At 34.5% G+C, this 15,259-nt stretch overlaps 2 protein-coding genes across 3 annotated transcripts; one reads left to right on the top strand and one right to left on the bottom strand.

The window, feature by feature from the left end:
• Nucleotides 1-3,754: 3,754 nt before the first annotated feature.
• LOC104104668 (nifU-like protein 1, chloroplastic) lies at nucleotides 3,755-7,516 on the top strand. Its single transcript, XM_009612805.4, has 3 exons — nucleotides 3,755-4,420; nucleotides 6,927-7,063; nucleotides 7,160-7,516. The coding sequence occupies exons 1-3, from the start codon at nucleotides 4,096-4,098 to the stop codon at nucleotides 7,346-7,348; spliced, it is 651 nt and encodes a 216-aa protein (XP_009611100.1). The 5' UTR covers nucleotides 3,755-4,095; the 3' UTR covers nucleotides 7,349-7,516.
• A 470-nt stretch (nucleotides 7,517-7,986) lies between these two features.
• On the bottom strand, nucleotides 7,987-14,526 carry LOC104104667 (SWR1-complex protein 4). 2 transcript variants are annotated; one of them, XM_009612803.4, is made up of 17 exons: nucleotides 14,213-14,526; nucleotides 14,034-14,123; nucleotides 13,017-13,082; nucleotides 12,871-12,930; nucleotides 12,737-12,793; nucleotides 12,113-12,242; nucleotides 11,925-11,992; nucleotides 11,652-11,744; nucleotides 11,403-11,450; nucleotides 11,095-11,262; nucleotides 10,426-10,536; nucleotides 9,955-10,050; nucleotides 9,247-9,321; nucleotides 9,046-9,094; nucleotides 8,912-8,946; nucleotides 8,708-8,828; nucleotides 7,987-8,598 (listed from the first exon to the last, which is right to left on the bottom strand). In XM_009612803.4, exons 1-16 carry the CDS (start codon nucleotides 14,324-14,326, stop codon nucleotides 8,748-8,750), a joined length of 1,341 nt encoding a protein of 446 aa, XP_009611098.1. In that variant the 5' UTR covers nucleotides 14,327-14,526; the 3' UTR covers nucleotides 7,987-8,598; nucleotides 8,708-8,747. The 2 variants fall into 2 exon arrangements, with proteins under 2 accessions (XP_009611098.1, XP_009611097.1); XM_009612802.4 differs by having other exon boundaries at nucleotides 8,740-8,828; nucleotides 14,213-14,525.
• Nucleotides 14,527-15,259: the final 733 nt, after the last annotated feature.

Here is a 15,259-nt window from a genome sequence, read left to right as displayed (position 1 = left end):
AATAACAAAAGCCAACCTATGATAATGAAGACCGTGGAATACTTTTTTTTTTTATAGAAGTATTTGCCAATGCAATTGAAAAAGGGAAATAATCTATGTTAGGTAAAATTATGTATAGTTTCAATAGACAAAGAAAAAGAGTTCTAAAAAAGAAAAGAAAAATAAGGCCTATTAAAGATAAAATTTCACAACCCAATAAAGTACCCATAACCTAGAAAAAAGAACTAAAACTGAAAAAGAAAAGAAAAATAGGAACTCCAAAAGCAAAAATTTTATAACAAAAAATAACATTCGTGGTCCTAAAAATACTCCTAAACTTAAATGGAGTTGATAGTGAAGGACTCTTGAAAAGGAATTGAGAGAAATAATATGATTTTTTAAATCAAAATCCCAAGTATTAGGGAAATAATTAAATGAATATTATGATTTTTCAAATTAAAGTTCTAATAGCCCTAAACATTAGGCAAATAATTAACTGGCTATTTTTAGTATTAGAAAAAGAATTAATGAATATTCTTATAGTAGGAAAATAAGTTAAATTACTATCGTGTTCAATATAAATATATTTTTAAGGGGCATAAAAGGCGAACGACATTTCGTTAAGAATCTTTGTACTTTTAATATAGGGTACGTGTTTCACGCGTGTACCCCATATCAATGAATATATAAGTTTCTAAGTATGAGATCTTGAAATTAGTAAATATTGATCTATTTAGCTATCTTAATAAAGGAAGAAATCATTCCCTACATAAATCCTCAGATGCCTTATTACGATTTCTAAAGAAATATGGGAATATCTTATGAAATTTGTTGTTATTTTTGTGACCTAATACTAACCGGTATGTGCTTTGCGCGTATTAAGTCAAAGAGCAGATACTTTTAAAAAAAAAGTCAAAATATGGACTACACTTTTAATGACAAAGAATATTTACATGAAAATAATTATAGAAAATTGATGCATATACAATAGTTTATATATATCTAATTTGGGAAAAAATATATGTTGAATGAAGTTTAAAGATTTCTTTATAAAATTCATATGTGCATGTCCCTAGCGTACGTTTACGAACAATAAATAAAATATTATAAACAAATTATTTAATTTAAATAAGGTAAAATAACTTCAATAAGGTCATCAATGACTTCTTTTATAGGAGTGTTTGGCTTTATATAATACAAATAAAAAAGAATTTAACCAATAAATCATGTATAACTCAAATATAGAAAAAAAGAAAAGAAGTAGCCAACATTATTTGTAGTTTTATTTTTTGTGCTCTAATTCAGTAACCAACTTTATTTGTTGTTGCTTACTGTTTTTTTTTAAAAAAATAAAATAATTAAATTATGAATGCTTAAATGGTTATAGTACCATAGCACAGAAACTCCTAAACCTAGAGCAACAAATCTCAATGATGGTAAATTGAATTAATTTCTCAGATTTCGTTTGAAGAATTTTCGTGGGTCCCTCTTTCATAATAATTATTAAGTTACATAATTTAAATAAAACTAATTTATATAAGGTCAGATTTGAATTTATTTTAGGCAAATAATTTAATGACTATTCCTAAAAAGTAGAAAATTAATTACATGGATATTTCTAAATAGTAGAGAACTAATTAAATGACTATTCCTAAATATTAGAAAAATAATCATATGACAATTTTGTCCAGAGTGAACTCTATTTTTAAAGGGTAAAAAAGACGAACGACATTTCGCTTTCGTGCTTTTAATATAATAAAGATAGATATAGATATAGATATAGATATTCAATTCTATTTCTTCAAGTTCTTCTTAAGGGTAAAAATTTATCAGTATCAACTATTTATACCAAATGAAAAGAAATTATAATCTCTGATATAGTCTTATGTGAAATATTTTCTTCATAACACATGTTTATTATTCCATTTACACAAACATACATTCATATAAACTTTCATGCGTACCAATTTCTAATAATTAAAGGAATAAATAAATGGCATCCTTATAACCAATTTTTTTTAAATATAAATGCAAAAATCAATCTATATTATATTAAAAGCACGAAAGCCATTAGCGAAATATCGTTCGCCTTTTTTTACCCTTTAAAAATTAGTTTTACATTGGATAAAATTGTAATTTAAATTGCTTTCCTAATATTTAAGACTTTAAAATCAAATCAAATTTTTGTTTACTAATTCAAACCTTATTAAATTAGGTAAGAAGTCCTTAATATTTTCGAAATTTTATGACCTTTTCAATTAATAAAAGAATTATATCAATTTATGGTAAACTTCTCCATATGCACACAGTACACGTTAGGTTTGTCTATTTTTTTCTTTTTTGCTTAAATATAATTCATTAGAATAAATTTATTAGTGGTAAATATTTAAACAATTATAAGAAATAAATATATCAACATAAATATGCTTTCCATGTTTAGATATAATGATAACTACCATTAACATTTTATATGTTGGATATTACAATTGATTTTCTAAATTTTCAAGGAACTAATATCTTAATTGTATATAATTTTAGTATCTTAATAAAAAAAATAGAGAAATTTTCCTTACACCAAGAATATCGTCTATAAAAGATATTAGATACAAAAACATAATATATCATGCTTATCTTCATAAGAAATATATAAATAACTACCTAAATTCTTAATCGTTGCAAATTCAAAATATAACCAATAACTATGCATTCAACTATTTCATCAATGTAATGTTTATTTTTTAATTTAAATAAATATTACATTTATCTTGATGTCAATTGTTATCATACATAATTCATTCTTATTCTAAATTTTATACACTTTTTATTAATAGACGCAAAAACACGTGCATCGCACTTACACTAAAGCTAGTATGCAATATAAATAATGACATGTTTCGTTTATTGTTAAGAATTATCGACAAAACAAATTTCGAATTTGAAAATGATATATAAACTAAAAAAAGCTTGGGGTTGGAATAAAATGAAGAACAAGGAGATTAGTGAAGTATTTAAACAATATTGCTAAGAAAGTCACCATACATGTTAGAATTGCACATTTAAATAAACAAAAGAAACATGAAATTTATGTAAAGTTTTTACGGAGAGCCTAGCTGGTCACTACCGTATAATCTATAGCCAATCTTTCCAAAAACTGCTCCTCCTCTTTTTATTTTTATTTTTTTTATAAACCAAATACTTCATTAACAAAATAATTACATGGCTAGCATGATAGAGTGGCTGCCCAGGTGGCCAGCATTGTTTGCAAAAGTGTTAGTAATATATTGACCAATGTTTTTCTATTGAAAGTTGTTCCTAGTATGTCTGCCCATAGTGCATCATTGGCAAACACTAGAGAAACTGTCAAAATCCTAATTCTGTCAAAAAAAAATTTCTTTGCTTCTTCCGTTGCTAGGAAGTATGCCACCTGGTTCTGCTCTATGAAGCTATGGTTGATGACTGGGTTCACCGCTGTGTCATCAAGAACCTGTAATTACAAATAATGTTATAATTAGGCAACTTCAAAAGCTTTTCCCAGTGTTGGTTAACAAGGATTCTATGGCACTTATTGCTATATGGGGTACCAACATATGTGCTATTGTTTTCACTCTCGCTGTTTCAATTATTGTATTGTTAATCTCCATATATTTCTATTGTATATTTTTGGGCTAACTTCAAAAAGAATAAATTCAATTGAGATATAATGGATGATACCAAACTTCAGACAAACACAAGCAATTTGACAAACTTCATAAATAAGTCTAACTTCAATTCCGCGGATCTAAAATTAATTTTGAAGCGGCTAAACTTGCAAAAGTTATGAATTTGGCTAATGCAATCAACCTTTCTTTCGTTCTCATTCTCTTTTTATTGTCAATTGCTCTTGACATCGATTTTTACAGTCTTGCATAGCGTACGGAGGATACTTCAGTTGGCGGATAATAAGTGCACGGACATCGATTAGCCTTACGTCGCACTTACTTCCAAGACATCTCAAGAAAAGGCTATTTGCGTAAAGATCCCAATAGGATTGCCCTTTATGGGTCGGATCCATGATCAATTACGAATCCATAAACAAACAAAAATAGAAAAAAGTCGTCCAAAAGACAGAACAGAGCAATGGCGTATATAGCACCAACAATGGGCGTCTCCCAAATTTCATCTTCCATATACAAGCCGGAACTTCCACTCAAGTCCCAGAATCCAAATTCCTTTTTCCTCAAAAGAACTAAGGTAACTCATAAAAAAATCAATTTTGTTAATAAAGCAAGCAGCGTCGATGGGTCCACTCCAGTTCCAGGTCTTTACTCAGCCAAGCAATTCGAGCTGACTCCTGAAAACGTGGATTTGGTTCTTGAAGACGTTCGCCCTTATCTCATTTCTGATGGTGGTAACGTCGATGTCGTTTCTGTCGAAGACGGCGTCGTTTCCCTCCAGCTTCAAGGTTAGCTTTTTATACTAGTATTATACCTGATCTCTTGCTTGTACTTAGATATTACTCTCATCAGTTCATATGAGTTTAAGTTATATACACCGTCACTATAAGTAATTTTTACAACATAAGGTCACTTTTGGTAACATGTAGATATCCTTTGGCTGATCTTATAATGTAAAAAAATCTCTACATTGACTAAACCTAAACTCTTTATATAATAGTATTAGTTTAATTAGTTCGATTCCTCACCTTGTAATCCCCACAGAGCCACTACAAGACTTAGCGTCCAATGGACTTTAGAAGTAGATGATAATGATGACATATTGTGATGTTCGTCCTGGACAAGTCTCGGGCATATGGCAAAGATGCGTCTAGTGTAAAACATTAAGTTTTGTGCTGATGCTACGTAGTGCAGGGGCGGATTTAGGGGGCGGAAGGGGGGTTCATCCGAACCTCCTTTGCCGAAAAATTATATTGTATATATGAGGCGAAATCTGTTTTTTCCTCTATATATTAAGTTTTGAACCCCCTTGACACAGCCCAAAAGTGTAGCTTAATGGTCAAGGGGGTTCAAAATCGTTGAAAGGTTGTAGGTTCAATTCCCACTAGCTACAATTTTTTTTTGAACCCCCTTCGTTGGAGATCCTGCCTCCGCCACTGACGTAGTGTCTTGTTGCGATCAACAGCGCACAATGAGTCCATTCAGGGTAGTTCGGCGAGTTATGTTCTCCCTGCCAGGTTGTGAGGGGCTTAGTAAGTTAAAAAAAGAAACTGTAGGAGGATGGTGTAATGCATAATATATGATGCTACAGCTCCTCGTAAATGGCAAAGTACTCCGGAAGGCTATGGTCCCACCCCTCCCTTGAATGTACTCAAATGATACAGTGATGATACACGCAGCAACGATTGGGGAAAAAGGTACTTGTGTCCTGATTCTATAGTCTTGGTTTTGACTAAGCACAGGATTAGAGTTGGCATTATCATTATGTGTGCTCAAGAAAGGTGAGCCCAAGAAACTACTGTCAGGAATTACTATTTACTGAGTTTGAGATTTAATAAAATAAGCAAGTCACATCTGAATCTTTGACTTAGTATGTACTAACCACTTTAAAGGGGGAACTGCAGTTGGAAGCACCAAACTATGTTGTACTTATAAGGCCACCATTACTTACTCCTTGGATTAGATGTAGTTTGATTTCGGTAAAATATTTAATAACTTGGATAATGTTGGGTTTTCCCCACTAGAGGACTGCAGATGAGTCTCCGAGGCTTAACAGTACCAAGCCAGCCTAAGTCTGCAGAAATATTTTACGCAAATAATGTAAAGCCAAAGGGAATTCATTGAATAATGGACATTTATACTGGTTGATAACCACTTTTTTCTTTTATTTCTGTTGAACACTTCTAAAGCCTACACATGCTGTAGTAGCCCCATAAACAAGAAAAATGATAGGATTAGAGATCTGTATTTCCTCACGTGTCTCGTCTTTCTATATCCTAGTATACTTCACTGGAGTGACTAATCTAAAGCACTAAATTTTTAAATAAGATAAGATCGAAACATTTGTTTATAGATAAGGTTTCTATTTTTCCTTGTTGTTTTTAGAGTATACTATTCTATGAGCATATAAGATTATTGTTTTTATTGAAGACATAATTAGTAAATAATCCCATCTTCCCTTCATGAAAAAGAAAAAATGTTCCCAAGTGCTTGGCCCATTAAAAAGGAAGTTAGGACCGCACTTGAGGGATTGTTGCAGACCTAAATAATAAAATGAAAGTGTCATCTCTCTAACAATTTTAACTTTACAATGGTTACAATTCTATAATATCAAGTTTCCAACTTTTGACAAAACCTAAAGATAGGAATATTGTAACAAAGGGGTAATGTTCTAAAAATTCATGCGAAATACCAAGAGTATGGAGGAAGGATAAAATCACTACATTTAAATAAAATAGAAGAAGAAGATAGACAAAGACTAATTAGTAATTACAAATCATGAAATCACTATTCATGGTTCAGACCTAAAAGCGATATTCATCTAAATACCAAATAAGATAACAGAGAAGAAGGAAGAGAGTGGAGAGAATAAAAAGTATATATATATAGAGAGAGAGAGAGGGAGGGAGGGAGGGAGGGAGAGAGAGAGAGAGAATCAGAAGATTCAGTACATGCCAATCATGATTTATCCATGAAAGCCAATAGATTTGAATCAAGAATTGCGTTGCTTAAACTATTTCATGCGAATGAGCTATTGTTTTTTAATGGAGTAAGGAGAGGTGCCATTTGGTGTGTGTTGCTAGAGTGGGAGGGTAATGGCGGCCCCCATTTGGAAATCGAAATCGAAAAAAGAAAGTTGGTTGTCAGCCACCACACAAATGTTTCTCCTTAAATGCGCTCAGGGTAGCTTGAAAAATTTCTGATACATGCATGATGACCGTTTGAGTCTTTGATTTATAGAAACATTACTTATTTACTTATGGAGATGCTTGATGTTTCGTACACTGGATATAGGAGCATGCGAGAGTTGTCCTAGCTCAACAACCACAATGAAGATGGGAATTGAAAGGGTACTCAAGGAAAAGTTTGGAGAAGCCATCAAGGAAATTCGCCAAGTATATGATGAACATGTAGTTGAAACCACCGTTGAGGTGAATATTTTCAAAATCAGTTGCTAATGGATGCTATTGCATTCAAATGGCTTTAAAAATATCTAACTAGGAACTCATGTTCCCATGTTCCTGCAGGCTGTGAATGCTCACCTCGATATATTAAGACCTGCCATTAAGAATTTTGGTGGCAGTGTGGAAGTTTTATCTGTCAAGGAAGGCAATTGCAATGTGAAGTATGTAGGGCCTGAGTCTATTGGATCAGGAATCAAAGCAGCAATTAAAGAGAAGTTCCCAGATATTGTCAATGTAGTGTTAGCTGCCTAGCTTGCTGCGCGACAGGATTTTGTGAAGTTCTTTTGACATGTTTGAGGTTAAATGCCAACACTATTGTCTTTTATGTAGGAGAGATGTATAATCTTAACCATTTCAAGCAACTTATGTGTTCACTATGTAAAGAGAGAACCAATAATAAAGTGGTCAAGTTTCTTACCACCTTCGCTATTCTGTATTTGATATGACAAGATTGTGAAAAGCAACATCTTTAAAAAACATTATGCTCTCCAAATAAATGTAAGTCATGGTTTTGAGGGTCAATTGTGCAGAACATCTGAACTTCCTCTTGAACTTGATCTGGTATCCTCTTAAAGTCATGCTCTCCAAGTGATTGTCCAAGTGACTAAAAGGTTTGGAAAGTTTAAGACGTGCATGTTAGGTATTTAGTTCACAACCCACCCACCCCGTGCAATCCAGATTAAAGTGATTATACAAAATAAAGCTGCTATATTTCTCTTTTTTCTTTAATCCCTTGACGTACACATGCGTTTGTTGTCGTCAGGAACATATATCATCATACTGCTTTCCTGCTTTCCTGCTCTCTTTCTGGACAAGGAGCAAAAAAATTGTCTATGCATAACCGAAAATTGATGAAATTCTTACTTGAAGTTAACAAGCACGGGAGAACCTACTGCAAATTTGAGTGTAGAAACTAAATCAGGTCTCGGACACACATGTAAATACAGCACTATCTACTTTTACATCCATCAAATACAAGAACCATCTAAAAAAAGAGAAGCAGCAGCACCGAAACTATTATGATTCGTGATAAGGGCCCAAAGAAGCAGATCGCTTGCCCTTTTCACTTTCAGCTTCTATGCAGTGCCAGTTCATGTCTGTCCATTCCAGTAAGCAACTTAAACGAAACTAAACCACAACTACTTCGATGTGTTAATTAAAAAAAGCCAACATGGCTCAATAATTTAATGACATGCCAAATGGATATGGTAGAAAGGGGAGGCTAACATGCTAATCACAATTTTAAGTTACAGATGTATTTACAGACTGCGTGGACTGTCTGTACTCTGAAGCAGAGGACTGATCTCCACAGAAAGTATTAGAGGGGCATCTCACATTTCTTGTGTCACTTAAATGAGACAGCCACATTTGAGGTTTGCAAGGTTCGATCACGTTTCATGCTGGAGGAAATCCAAAGAGACACAGAACACATCACAGTGGCACAAGAAGTTGATTCAAGCAGCTTATCATACAGCTCCTTGTAGCTTTCTGACGTACACAACCTAGAAAGTAAGATGTAGAAGAAATTAAAAAATCGTCTATTAAGCATCTTGCAAGAAGATTTAAGCTGTAACATACATCCTTAAGGCTAAATTCTCATATACCACTCACATTAAGAGCATTGAGAGGAAAAATGTACTAACCCTCCAATTCATCCATCTGAAGTCTTTAACTTGCGGGGCCGTTTTGACTGTGCTGGCGAAGATGGAACTTCTGATAATCGCCCAGGCCCCTGGATCCCCAAATTAAAATAGTGGACTTTTAGAACTGTTTGGATTAGTTTGAAGATTCATTAAAAACACTAATGTAGCATACCTTGCGTTTCTGGTCTCTTTTACCAACTTTGTCCCCTATACAACATGAAAATTATTGGCACCACAAGATAACGTGTGAGTTTGAATGAAAGAAAGAGAACAGTTTGATCATAATGGAGTACACCTTTCACTTACCTCCAAAACTTGTAGAGTCGGGGATGAATGTTCTGTCTTGTTGTGCACGCTGTCAACAAGCAGATATCAACTCCATCAAATGCAAACACAAAGATAAATCTTTATCTAATTCATCTCATAAAACGTAAGAATACCAAAAAAATATTTTTTTTTAAAAAAAAGGAAAGAGGTGCAGTAAAGAGTTAGAACCAGGATCTTGACCTTAGGAGGTGTACCAGGAGTCTCAGAATATGAACCTTCACGATAAGATGAGCCTTCTGCCTCCTTGTATTGTAGCTGATTTTAAACACAAAAAGTATCAAAGAAACTCATTAGCCTCTTCTGATAAAGAATAAGTGAAAACCAGTATTCCATGAAGCTTCAACCTTGCAACTAAAGCATCCCTAAACACAAATGAAACAATGAGTACACTGGCGTTGAACCAATAAACGAGAGAGAGAGATATGAAAATCCATCTGATCAGAAATGACAGTAAATGATATACTGCAAAAGCATAGGAGACAAATTGATCAAATAAACCTCAACTCCTTTTGGATTTTGACACATATTTCCTAGATAGTTTACTTCTTCACCAGCTATTAATTGAATAGTTTCCAATTATTGCTAAGTAATGCTTTGATGTATGCAGCAATGTATTCTTGTGTGGGCTGAAATGCACCAGTATTCTTGACACAGTCACTATTCACTTGAGCCCACAATTCCAAAGTTTGCCTATGCCTGACAGTTGGCATCTAACCAATTACGCCTCATTATGAACAAAACATAGCGCAACACAAAAAAGACACAAATGACACAAATTTTTATGATATTCCAACAGTACTGAAAATTCAACCTCAAAATCTTCCTTAGTCTAAAGCTTATCCCAACTCATGATCAAGAAAATTATGGAAAGAACTCTCAATATAATACCTGCTTTTGAAGATTTAACAGGGTTAGTATTTCTTTCCTCAGTTCAAGATGTTCTGCACAGACAAGCTTAGTTGGGACCTTCGGCTTCAAATTAACCTACAGATGGAAAAAAACACGTTCTTCTCAGTCAATTTAGCGGAAATATTTATCATACGATAAAATAGTTAAACCAGGAGGTATAAGAAAGAAATGAAAGGTGCTAAGGAACAGCAAAATTGGTGGAAGAAAATGTAGTAGAACTTGTGCCAGGCGCAACTGCACAAGTATGGATAATTAGATAACTGAGATTGTACGATGTAATAGAATTTCTGCCACATGTAACATGGCACCTCAATAGCACATGTTCCAGATGATTAGACAACTGATATTGCACCTCTGATGTTAGTTTAAAAATCTGTGCCAGGATAAACGCCACAGTGATTCCAAAGTAAATATACAACAAAACAAATGTATTAGGGAGTAGAAACAAACCCCAAGGTCTTGTAAAGTTTGTTCGACCCTCTTGATTGTCCGAAGTCCAGCTGAAGAGCTCGCGGCTTGCACCATTTGCTCTAGTGCATATGTTCTCAAGTACACACGAAGCTGAAAGATTTTCAGTTTGTAAGATTGATAGTTGATACTATCGGATATGATTTTAAGCATTCATACTTTTTACACAAAATTAGTTTGAGCTAACAAAGGAACTTCTCGAGCCTTCTATTTGGATGGGTTCTTCATACTAGTCTTGAACCCTTGACCTAGTGGAAGGCTATGATGCCAATAAGCATTTACTCGACCGCCAAACTCAAGGAAGCCTGTGAACTTCTTGAGCCTTCTAAAGATCAGCTTTTTTCCCGAAGGAACAAAAGTTCAGCAACATATGGACCCAATATACATACTAAAACAGCTTCCTGCAGGTGCCCAAAATCCTAATCACCTCACATCTCCACCTTGACATTCTACTCATTATAAAAGATAAATAGTACATGTATTTCACACTAAAACAAAATCCTAATAAAATAATGCATACATAACCTATGAATAAACTACTGATTTAAGAAAGTTGACTAGATTGCCCAGGTTGAAGGAACTTTGAATTTTTACTATAAGTAGGATAGACCCACGAAAAGAGGACAATAGCATTCTTATTCTCAAACATACCATGCGAAGAGAAGCCAAAGTAGAAGCAGTCTCTGACACTGGAGGTGCAGCAATCCCAGAGGGTAATTGAGCATTTGGGGAGGTTGATATTCCATCAATACCGGCAGCTTTTTCAGCACCTTCAGGGCCAGCATCTGACACAACTGGAAGTTCTGTCTCTTCAGCCGCCTGAGAAAATGCAATAACCTGGTTAGTACCGGCTAGTAAAAAAAAAATCAATAAAGAGGGTGATACACAGTCAATAACTATAGTTTCCCTTGAAGAATGTTCCCAGTAAAAGTGGGTAAAAGGAGCCCTATAACACTTACCTTCACAGATTTTCGTGCCACTGATATTCGTTTTGCTTCGGCAAGAACCTAAGACCAAGGTGTGAAGGGCAGGTTAGTGATTTTGAAAGAATAACTGGCACCAGTAAATATTATGCGCATGGGTTATCAAGAGGCTCTTTTCAAGAACTAGACATGCTGTTAAACATGGGATGATGTCTAACTTTTATCAAGGAGGGCACTCATTTAGAGAGATCAACTAGAACAAATATGTAAACAGAATGCACAAACCTCTGCATCCCTCCGCTCTTGCAGCTTTGTTTGTGAAAGCACCATCGACAGTGCACGTTTTCGCTCTATCTCTTGAGAGACATTGTAAGGCTCCTATTATTGTAAGAAAAAATTAGAAAGACCACAAGAAACTGAACTTTATAGAAAAAAATCAAGTTTAGAAGAAGATACATGCCCAGCACAAAGCGGGGTAAGCTGGCGGTGTTGCTCCAAAAGAAGTAAATAAGAAAGGAAAATAGTCCTCAGTTGAGAAAATCAGAACTGTTAACAGACCTTTACAAAGGGATGTCCAGCAACATCGGCAGGTGATGCAGCCCTAGCAATTGTAATAGCACGAGATACTACATGCGACGAGGTCCAAAACCATCATGAAAATCAAAAGATTTTTGGAGTTAAAAACATATAAAGTAGAAGATACATTAGTTTAACCAATTGATAAGCAACGAGAAATTGTACAATACCACTGTAGTAGCGGTCCTTCAGTTCCTCAACTGTACGATTTGAAGAGAACCTATCAGCTATGATAATGAAACGGAGATCAAACCTCTTGCACAGCTCAAATAATTGATCAGTCTCTTCCTTGGTCCATGACTAACATTTGAGAACAACAGAGGTCAGAAAAATGTATGCTAAAGAATTGAAGAAAGAGTAACTGATTGCCTTCCAACGACATAAGCATATGTCTGGACAAAGGAGAATGCATGGAAACTACAAGCACAATTCAAGACCAGTTCTAACAAAGATTAAAAAGATATAATTGTGAGTTGCTGAGGATTTCAACAAAGTTAAAGCACGAACATTGGGCAATATACTTTATATCACTTCAAGCAATTGAGGGTTTCCACAAAATCTGCAAACTAAAGGTTGCTGCTGGGTAATCATATAACGTGATATTAACAGTCATTCTATAAAACAATACAAGATATAAACAGTTGTTCAATAAACTACTACAGCGAGGACGTGGAGTACAAGATTGTAATAGAGCTTAAAATTCAATTCGAAGAATTGATAAAGCTAATGATTCTTTATATTGTGTCTTGCCAGGAAGATAACAAATCCAATTTGGATAGTATTTTGATACTTACAGGATCGGACAAGAACTTCTCATACTCATCGTTAGTGTACTCAAGTACATCCACAGACTGCATTCATTAGACAGAGAGCAGATTTAACACCAGAAACAAAAGACCTTCAGGAACAAGAAGAACCCTTGATATACCTTATTAAACTTGGCAAACGAATAGTCACCTGTAGGCGGAACACCATTAACAACTCTCACCTGGGATTTTGTCAAAGTCAATGAGTTTCTAGTAGATGGTTTGTCAGTTACTTTAAGCAGATTCTAAAATCAGTGGAGACACATACCCAATGATAAAGCTGTAAGTTATCTTTTCTAGCAGAGCTTGTGAACGGAAGCCATTGCCACGTAATCTGAATAGCAAGGCAGAAGAATTTATTAGCTTCTGTTAAAATCAAGAAAAAAACACCCTCGAGAAACATCCACTAGCGACACAAAAACTTTGTTAGTGCGATAAACAAAGAAGGCATCCAGATAACCTACTATCGTAAAAGAAGGTGCGGTGAGGATTTGCAATTGGCTGGAACTACACATCAACTTAGTTCCAAACTAGTGCAACAGTTAGGAAATTATGCTGGTTTATTATTCTCATGTCCCTACTCCATCCTGGAGAGAAGATAGGAAGCTCTTCCGCTATGCTCTATATTCTGAGGAGAAAGATTCAACTGACAATCTAATGAATAAAATTGCTTTCGATTTTGGTCTATCTATTCTTCTATTCATCCTTCAACATAGGTTTTATTTAAGTATTCTAGAGTTTGAAGCTATTTTCATGCTACTCCGATAACACATTAGACTAGGAATTTCAACAGAGAAAAATGAAGAAGTCAGTTTTCCATCAATCACCAGCTTATTTACCATATTTGTTCTCCAAAAAAATGGGATACCACAGCAACTAGTTTTTTATGAGACCAGCTATGAGAATTACTAGCAAATATTGTTGAAGCAAAATCAAATGCTTAAAACAAATAAAATTGTGGGCAGGGTGAAGCACCAGTATCATCAATCCAACAATATTTAGTCCCTCGTTATTATTATGCAAATTCCACAAAGGACAGATGTCTCAATCTCATCTCTAATTAATATTCACAATCAACCAATTATGTCTCAGCTCCAAATTAGTTAAGGTCAACTAAATGAATCCTATTGCATTGATCTCGCTCTTTTCAGGTTCAATATTTAGAGCATTCGTCAAGCATTCATCGTAGTCTTACTATGTTACAATTCATTTAAGGACTTCCAGCTTAAAATTCTATTCCTAAGAAAACACATAAAAGGGGAAAAACAGAATTAAGCAAATTAACCTTTTCGGACTCTGAAAGAGCTTTTCGTTTCAATTGATTGATGTCAAGAGAAGGCATGAGAGGTGCAATACCACCTGTAAGTGCGTAAACCTGGAAATCCGAAAAGGTAATTAAATTCTAGAATACTCGAGAAACTACAATTGCACAGTAATGGAGAGAAAGGAGAGGATAAAACAAACTTCTCGCGAAATGCCATCAGGTTTCCTTTGAGATTCTTTCTGAGGTCTCGATTTCTTTTCTTGGGACATAATGGGTCCATTTTTGGGCAATCCTAAGATGTCCTTCGCATCCATATAGATTTGTTTTCTGAGAAATTAGGGTTTGTTCTAACACTATGTAGTACTAATATTGAAGTACAATATGATAAATTAGTACAAACGTTGAAGAATTGGAAAATAGAACAGCTGAATTAGTTTACACACGAATGGGATTATCATTCAAGGAACAAGTAAGAGCGATGATCCTGTGCCCCTTTTTGAGCGCGAAATCGAAGAAGAGGATTTGTTTTTTTCCTCGCTTCACCCGCTAAATTGGGCCGGGTCCGGTCAACTTATTCTAGGCCCACCTCATTGGGCCTCAATCTGTTCTAATACATTGAGTGGGCTGGTCTGGACCGGTCCCTCTTCTCAATCAGTATTGGGCCTAGTGTGCAGCCTATCATCTGATCCAGAATGGTCTCGGAATTATCTTTTTTTTTTTTTTTTTCAGCATCTCGGAATTATCTGAATTTCCTTTTTAACATTATTTTTGGTTATTATATTCTTTTCAGACTGGATTATTGAAGGACGATTAACTTGCATTAACTTCCCGTAGCTAGTAAGGAAACTTTATGTAATTGCAGGTCTATTAAAGGAAGTTGGGGTTTAGCCTCTTGACTTTAATGGCTTTATTGAAGTGGTAAATATTGAATATATAATTTTCTTGTTTGGATAATTTGCTAGGTGTTTCGACAATATCTGAGTTGAAATTGAAATGAAAAATTGTGAAAGTTTGATTTTGCACTATAAATCACACGAGACTGTTACAACTCCCTCTTCCAAAATCGAAAAAATGGCCCTTCATCATAGGAGGGTGATTCAACTCTGCTGATTATGATCTGCTTACATAGAATGATTCTGCGACTGCTAATATTTTGTCCTTATTTAAGACAGTACAAAAAATAGCACCATACAACGGGAAGAATGAAAGATTATGCTAGTTCAATTGTTCAAATGTTTTGCCAAATG

This window comes from Nicotiana tomentosiformis, chromosome 1 (genome assembly GCF_000390325.3).
Source record: "Nicotiana tomentosiformis chromosome 1, ASM39032v3, whole genome shotgun sequence".
NCBI classification, from domain to species: Eukaryota; Viridiplantae; Streptophyta; class Magnoliopsida; order Solanales; family Solanaceae; genus Nicotiana; species Nicotiana tomentosiformis.
This window is presented reverse-complemented; position numbering and strand designations above follow the sequence as displayed.

Coding starts and splice junctions, on each gene's coding strand:
- LOC104104668 (XM_009612805.4), top strand. CDS start 4,096: ATGGCGTATATAGCACCAACAATGGGCGTCTCCCAAATTTCATCTTCC. Junction 4,421..6,926: donor CGTTTCCCTCCAGCTTCAAG/GTTAGCTTTTTA, acceptor CACTGGATATAG/GAGCATGCGAGAGTTGTCCT. Junction 7,064..7,159: donor TAGTTGAAACCACCGTTGAG/GTGAATATTTTC, acceptor ATGTTCCTGCAG/GCTGTGAATGCTCACCTCGA.
- LOC104104667 (XM_009612803.4), bottom strand. CDS start 14,326: ATGGATGCGAAGGACATCTTAGGATTGCCCAAAAATGGACCCATTATG. Junction 10,537..11,094: donor CTTTGGCTTCTCTTCGCATG/GTATGTTTGAGA, acceptor AAAATCTTTCAG/CTTCGTGTGTACTTGAGAAC. Junction 8,947..9,045: donor CGACTCTACAAGTTTTGGAG/GTAAGTGAAAGG, acceptor CATGTTGTATAG/GGGACAAAGTTGGTAAAAGA.